This window comes from Rhinoderma darwinii, chromosome 3 (genome assembly GCF_050947455.1).
Source record: "Rhinoderma darwinii isolate aRhiDar2 chromosome 3, aRhiDar2.hap1, whole genome shotgun sequence".
Taxonomy (NCBI): Eukaryota; Metazoa; Chordata; class Amphibia; order Anura; family Rhinodermatidae; genus Rhinoderma; species Rhinoderma darwinii.
The window spans coordinates 416459222-416467236 of NC_134689.1; the positions used below are offsets into that span (position 1 = coordinate 416459222).

The 8015-nt window shown below is 43.0% G+C and overlaps 1 protein-coding gene across 1 annotated transcript in view; it reads left to right on the forward strand.

Annotated features, from left to right (window-relative positions):
* LOC142750268 (voltage-gated potassium channel subunit beta-3) overlaps nt 1–8015 on the forward strand; it is a 47963-nt gene extending 39948 nt beyond the window's left edge. The window contains exons 9-14 of the mRNA XM_075859241.1: nt 295–380; nt 2052–2172; nt 2290–2384; nt 4712–4832; nt 5089–5177; nt 6648–8015. Of these exons, the coding sequence (XP_075715356.1) occupies nt 295–380; nt 2052–2172; nt 2290–2384; nt 4712–4832; nt 5089–5177; nt 6648–6737 (602 nt within the window). The 3' untranslated portion in view covers nt 6738–8015. The remainder of the gene's footprint in view (nt 1–294; nt 381–2051; nt 2173–2289; nt 2385–4711; nt 4833–5088; nt 5178–6647) is intronic.

Here is an 8015-nt window from a genome sequence, read left to right on the forward strand (position 1 = left end):
AAACACAAGTATACGACAACCCTCCAGATTATGCATAGTGCCTGGTTCTCCTGTATTAGGCATATGTCTATATAGAAATTATGGAATATTTTAGAACAATTTGTTCTCTCCCTGCAGATATTGTATGATGTAGACCAGTCTGTCCACACTTTAATACACAGGATTAGCAGGCCTGAGCTTGTTAGATGTAGCAGAGCTCTTTTGTTATTTGGCACAGTTCTGAAAGGGTTACATGACTGATTCAGCTCTGCTATACTATAATTTGACTATGCTGTTCTCTTTTTCTCTGTGCAGAGATTGTACGGGCCATGACCTTTGTGATTAACCAGGGGTTGGCAATGTACTGGGGCACTTCCCGCTGGAATGCAATGGAAATTATGGTATGTGACGCAAACGCTGCATTAATAATAACTTTCTGTGTGATCTCAGTGTCAGTCTGCTTTGTAGAAAGCCAGCGAGACTTGTCCCCCTGTGGTTAACTCTTTATCATATATAATGGGGGATCCCTGATCATGACCCCACTCTATTAGCCAGTGCAAAGAGCAACTTAAAGTCTCTTGCAAGGTCTACTAGTGTCCGTGTATTACATCGACATCCGCCGAGTTCAATAGGAACTGTATAATGCTTCACAAAGTTATCAAATGTAAAGAAAAATCCTACAGAATCACAAGCACTGTTGGAAAGTTTCTCTTGTGTTCACATTTATCATTCATTTTGAGGTGAAGTGCTCCTTTCACCTTTCAGGACCAGACTCATTTTCTGGTTTTTTTGCTTGTGTTTTTTCCTCAATGCCTTAAAAAAAAATTTTTTGGACAGCTATTCATTTTTTGGGACAAGTTGTACTTTCTCATGGCGCTATTTAATATTATGTGTGATGTACTGGGAGGCTGGAAAAAAACTCAGAATGGGGTGGAATTGGAAAAAAACAGCAGTTCCGCCATCTTCTTCTGGGTTTCTTTTTTTACGGAGTTCACTGTTTGGTGAAAATGACACATTACCTTTATTCTGCGGGTCAGTACGATCAAGGTGATACCAAATTTAAATAGTTTTTGTTATGTTTTAGTGCCTTTAAAAAAATGCACAAATTTAAAGAAACAAAAAGTTTTTTGCATCACCTTATATTGTGACCCCCATAACTTTTTTATATTTTTGTGTACAGAGCTGTGTAAGGCGTCTTTTTGTACGTGGAAATATGTTGTTTTATTAATACCATTTGGGGGAATGTCTGGCATTTCGATCACTTTTTATTTAATTTTTGGTGGGGGTTGAAGTGGCAAAAAAAACAGTGATTCTGACATTTTGACCTTTTTTCCTGCTCGACCTTCACCGTAATGGATAAATATTTTTATATTTTTATAGTTCGGGCATTTTTAGACGCGGAGATACTTTATATGTATGTTTTAATTTTGTTATTTCTTTTTATATGGGATCTAGGGAAAGGGGGGTGATTTGAATTTTTATATTTTTGACATAACTTTTTAAAAAATTATTATTTTTTTTGCTTTTATTTGGCCCCCTAGGGGGCTTGAACCTGCAATCATTAGATCACTTATGCTATAGATTGTAATATCACAATATTATAATCTATGGCAAAATAAGTGCATTGCTATTAAAATCTGCCACAGGCAGGTCTCAATAGCAATCTTCCTATAGCGGGACTGGGAGCGTTCACAAGGCTCCCGCTGTTATAGGAATACACCGGCTCCCACAATCTCGCCACGTTCGAGTCGGTGACCGGCCCAGAAGCAAGAGGAGCAGTAAAAACCCCTCAGATGCCGGTGGTCACATCTGACACCAGCATCTGAGGGGTTAAATGGTCGCAATCAGAAATTTTTCTGATCGCAAGCATTGCCGCCGGGTCCCTGCTGTGCAATACAGCAGAGACCCGGGAGCTACGGCGCCCCCTCTGCTTCTGAGCGGGCGCCATTTTTGAAAACCCTTTCCCAACGTAAGTAGGCATATTAGCGACGGGAAAGGGTTAAGGGGTGGAAAACTTCAAAATTGGGTTACTATCTATTCCTAGTCACTATCTGTTAACTTTGTGTTCCCAGGAAGCCTATTCTGTGGCTCGTCAGTTTAACCTCATCCCTCCCGTGTGTGAACAAGCGGAATATCACCTTTTCCAGCGAGAAAAAGTAGAGACCCAGCTCCCTGAGCTGTATCATAAGATTGGTGAGTGATTCATGTGGGACAACATTCTGAAGATGAGTTCCAATCCATATTTCATGTTTCATATCATGTCACTGTCAGCAACTTTTTGGATCTATGCTAATTTTTTGTTTCCACCAGGTGTTGGCTCTATGACCTGGTCTCCATTGGCATGTGGCCTGATTACTGGGAAATATGCTGACACTATCCCCGAAAAATCTAGAGCTTCCTACAAGGTAAGACTATGAAACTGGTGGGAGCGTACACTATATTGGCAAAGGTATGTGGACACCGCTCCTTATTACGGAGATCAGGTGTTTGTCACAACCATAGCACACAGGTGCATAAAATCAAGCACACAGCCATGCAATTTCCATAGACAAACAATGCTAGTAGTATGGGTCATACTGAACAGCTCAATAACTGTCATAGGATGCCACCTTTGTGAAATTTCTAATCTGATAAATATGCCACGATGACCTGTAAGTGCTATAGTGGGAGCGTCTAGGAGTAACAACAGCTCAGCCCCAAAGCGGTAGACCATGTAAAATGACATAGTGGAGCCACCGAGTGCAGAAGAACATGGTGCGTAAAAATCACCTATCCTCTGTTGAATCACTCACACCAGACCAGAGTTCAAAACTGGAAGTTACATCAGTACAAGAACTGCACATCCGGAGCCTCAAGAAATGGATTTTTATAGTTTCCTTCATACAAGTCTAGGATCACCACGCACCATGCCAGGCGCCGGGTGGAGTGGTTCACTCTGCACTCTGGAGCAGCGTGTTTTCTCAAGTCATGAATCACGGCTCACTATCTAGCAGTCTGATGGAGGAAACTGGGTTTGGGGGATGCCAGGAAAAAGCAAGCTACTGGAATGCAAAGTGCCTACTGTAACATTTGGTGGAGGAGGGATAATTGCCTGGATCTGCTTTTCAGGATTTGACCCATTATGTCCAATGAAGGATAATGATAATTCTACAGCATACAAATACATTTTAGACAATTTTAGCGATCAAACTTTGTGGTAACAGTTTGGGGTTCAGCCTTTTTCCTGTTCTACATGACTATGCACGAGTGGCGCCACAGAGCCCTGACCTCAACCCCATACAACACCTTTGGAATTGGAAAACTGATTAAAAGCTAGACCTTCTCATGTCAACCAGACCTTCTCAGTGTCTGACCTCACAAATAGTCTTTTGTCTGAATCAACACAAATTCCCACAGACACACTCCAAAATCTTGTGAAAAACTTTCCTAGAAGATTGGAGGCTGTTAGAGCTGCAAAAGGGCCCAACTCTATATGAATGACTATGGTTTTGGAATGTCCAATAAGGTCATATACAGTAGGTGTGATGGTCAGATGTCCACATACTTTTGGCCAGATAGTGTAGACTTAAAAAGGGGATGTCTGCATAGGACAATCTCTTTTTGTTAGATGGGTCCTCTGATGATCTCATCACAGTGTGTTGCATTGCGGAGACCCCAGCGATCAACCATTAACTGTAGGAGAATCCAGCAACAAGTGTACGATTCTTCCGCAGCAGTAAAAAAAGAAGTTCCCTAAACTAGAAAACTCCTTTAGGTAGCCAATCTTACATGTTAATTGTGTCTTAAAACTGCTTCCGCAGGATGATTGACACCCCTTGGGTGTTCAGCTGGTCGACCATGACCTATTAATTGGTTCAGGTAAATGGTGTTTGCTAATTTATCTCCCTTACAGGGCACCCATTGAAGTACTAAGTCCACTAGAGCATTAGCCACTATTTGTGACGGCTCTCCACTTTGGCCAGCAGAGGTGGGACCTGAATTCTGGTGAACCTTTCTCTTAACTCAACTCTTTAGGGCCTTAAAACACCCATACACACCAAACTTACCGATTTCGGTGGGACTGGCTGACTGTCTGTGTAGGGGGATGTCCCGAATCTCTACCAATGGCAGATGTCAGGGGAAGGAAGGATTAGGCACATTGATGTTTGGTTACCGCTGTGTGAGGAGTCTGCCAGTGGCTTATTAAGGGCAGACAAGCGTTCATATAACGCACGATAATTGCCCGGTGTAAACAGGTCAGCGATCAGCAGATGAATGAGCAAACGCTCGATCATCTGCTGGTTTTATCATTTTAAAAAAGTAAAATATTATCGTTGTTGTTAGCACAACTCCCTGTGTAAACCTGGAGACGCACTGCCGACATGATAATAATGTATGGGGACGAGCGATAGGAGTAACGACCGCTCGTCCCCATCCATAGCTCCGTGTGACAGGAGCAAATGAGCGCCGATCAACGATGTCTTGAGGATCGGCGCTCTCTGCACTGGCCGATTATCGGCCGGTGTAATAGGGGCTTTACCCTCTCCCGATTGAAAATACATGCACAAGCCGAGCCGAGCATGCATGTGTATGGAAAAATAGCTGTCTGCCAAAAGAGTGTTTGGCCGACAGCTATTGTAAATGTATGGGCAGCTTAAATCATATATGGAATGGGGCTGTCCTACAAGACATATAGACACTGGGAGATAACATTCATGTAACTGCCTCTTAATGTGCCCTGACTTTTTCGCAGGGATATCACTGGCTGAAAGAGAAAGCTGTGAGTGACGAAGGTAAAAAACAGCACGTAAAGGTGAAGGATCTGCATCCCATCGCGGAGCGCCTCAACTGCACAGTCACCCAGCTGGCTATAGGTAAGAAAATACCTCCACCTTCTTTTATATAGAGTTTATGAAGTATTGTGGCCAGCTCATAGCAATGTGAAGAACTAATTTACATTTCCCGGGATCGGCTATAAAAGATGAGACACGGGTCTACATTAGATAGGGAAGAATCAATGATGCAAAGGAATGTCTACAGCAGACTACGCGAACCAGAAAATGAAGCATTCAGACTCCCTTTCTTAAAAATGTGTTCTCCCGATTGTTACCAAGCATCTTCTTCTTCCAGCATGGTGTCTGCGCAGCGAGGGAGTGAGTTCTGTACTTCTTGGTGTCTCCAACTGTGATCAACTTATTGAGAATTTGGGGTCCATCCAGGTGAGATCTGACTCCTATGTTTATAGGCTTGTTGACTTTAACTGCATTTCTTTGACTAAACGAGAACCACAAGAAGATGTGTATGTAATAAATACTATGCCAGGGCAGCTCAGTGTTCGGGACACTGGTCTTACAACCCCCATTTCTATACATCTTTTAGTGGTTCTCCTTTAAAGTGAAGCTCCTTTTTACTGAACAATGCTTTATGGAAGAGGCCCGCAAAACCTAAAATTTGTAGTTTCATGCATTCCACAAGCCTAAAAAGGTTCAGCCTGATGTGGTTAGATGCCTCTGATGTGGAGATAGGAGACAACAGCCAATAATCAAAGCTTGTTCGTCTCCACCTGAAAGTATCAGATGGCATCTCTGGACAGTCCATGTCAATAATGTGTAGAAGACTTATAAAAAAAAAGTACAGTTGACTTGTTAACAGGAACCACCAAGTCGAAGTCCTTGATTCTCAGGAACCAACAAGTCCCTCTCTCACGAACCACCAAATCCAAGTACTTGGCTCACAGGAACCACCAAGTTCCTGTCCCAGGAACCAGAAGTCCAAGTCATTGGTTCTTAGAAACTACCAAGTCCCTGGTTATATTAAATACCAAGTATCCATAGCTGTAGAATGTAGAAGATTGATATGAGCTGCAATGTATATTCTTCAGCTATAGATACTTAATATTTGTTATCAGCCTATCTCATGAAATTATTGTATGTGTTCTCCAATCTTGTAAAAATATTAAGAAACTTGGACTTATCCAAGTATACACTAACCTCTCCTTCCACCTAACACTACCAATAAAATCTACCAGAGTACCAATGTACCAGTGACCACCAAGGACTATGAGCTGATTTTTCATGCAGATCCCATCTGCTTTGTCTGGACACCAGGCACTAAGGAATAATAGCTACCAGAGAATGATTCTACAACTGACCTCCAGGGACTATGCACTGACTATTGGTGTAGGTCCCTCTGCCTGAAATTATTTTATCTCAATGGGTGATCCTTGAGAACATCAGTGTCTCCTACTCTTGGATCCACCTAAATATCTGGATATACTACTTACCACTAGCCCCATATCCGATGGGAGTTGAAAAGTGCACTACACCCTTCCTTTGGTCCACTTGGAAATTTGGTAGTGCCAAGAGGGCTTCAATGATATTATCCCACACCTTTGTGACTCTCTTTAAAACTCCCTGTTTAAAAGGCATCAGGGAAGCCTGATACATGAGCCTTCTCGGGAATGCTGAATAGCTGAGTGGAGTGGTTGGAAAATTCTACACTTGTGCATTGTGCCCACTAGTTCAGCTTTGTTTGGGAGACCATAAAACTAAAGCAAATGCCCTTGTGACAAGTACCATTCTGTACTGTCTATTGTTCTGGAGGAGTTTCAAGTGAAAATTCTTCATATGACTGCTAGACTTCTTTGGCATTTATAGAGATCTAACACTTTATTTTTTCTATTTCTGCAGGTTCTGTCCCACATAACGCCTCAGATCATAACAGAGATAGACCAGATTCTTGGTAACAAACCCAACATAAAGAAAGATTCCCGCGCATGAGGAGCTCCCCTCCACATCCTGGAACCCAATAAGTGTCCACTAAGACTGAGGACATAGGACATATGAAATTACGCTCGCCTGGTGCATGGTCCCCCACTCTGGCAGTGCTGAGAGAGCGGGAGGAGTACATTTAGCCAGCAATAATGGGAGGAAAACCATCTGCCTGCTTAGTACTAAGGGGTCAATACATGCATTACTTCATGTCACCCTGCAAGGGGAGGGGCAGAGATTTAAGGACTAAACTGGTGCAAAAGAGAAAGACCACAAGCATGAAAAAGACTTAAAGCAAAACAAATTCATGGCCCTCATATTCCTTATTCCTGACTAATTTTCTGTGTAGAGGACTCATGGCTTCCTTCTGTGTGTATCACCCTGCAGGGTGAGAGGCAAGCTCATAGCTCTTTTCTGCCCGTCACCCTGCCGGGGATGGGGCAGACACATAGCTCCCTTCTTTTTGTATCACTGGGCAGGAGGAGTAGACTCTTAGCTCTATTCTATATGTATCACCCTGCAGGAGGAGTAGACTCATAGCTCTCTTCTATATGTATCACCCTGCAGGAGGAGGAGTAGACTCCTAGCTCTCTTCTGTATATATATCACCCTGCAGGAGGAGGAGTAGACTCATAGCTCTCTTCTATATATATCACCCTGCAGGAGGAGGAGTAGACTCATAGCTCTCTTCTATATATATCACCCTGCAGGAGGAGGAGTAGACTCATAGCTCTCTTCCATATGTATCACCCTGCAGGAGGAGGAGTAGTCTCATAGCTCTCTTCTATATATATATCACCCTGCAGGAGGAGGAGTAGACTCATAGCTCTCTACTATATATATATATCACCCTGCAGGAGGAGGAGTAGACTCATAGCTCTCTTCTATATGTATCACCCTGCAGGAGGAGGAGTAGTCTCATAGCTCTCTTCTATATGTATCACCCTGCAGGAGGAGGAGTAGTCTCATAGCTCTCTTCTATATTCATCACCCTGCAGGAGGAGGAGTAGTCTCATAGCTCTCTTCTATATATATCACCCTGCAGGAGGAGGAGAAGACTCATAGCTCTCTTCTATATGTATCACCCTGCACGAGGAGTAGTCTCATAGCTCTCTTCTGTATGTATCACCCTGCAGGAGGAGTAGTCTCATAGCTCTCTTCTATATGTATCACCCTGCAGGAGGAGGAGTAGACTCATAGCTCTCTTCTATATATATCACCCTGCAGGAGGAGGAGTAGACTCATAGCTATGAACAGGAGTACAAGGCAGGCTCCAGCGCACAATAA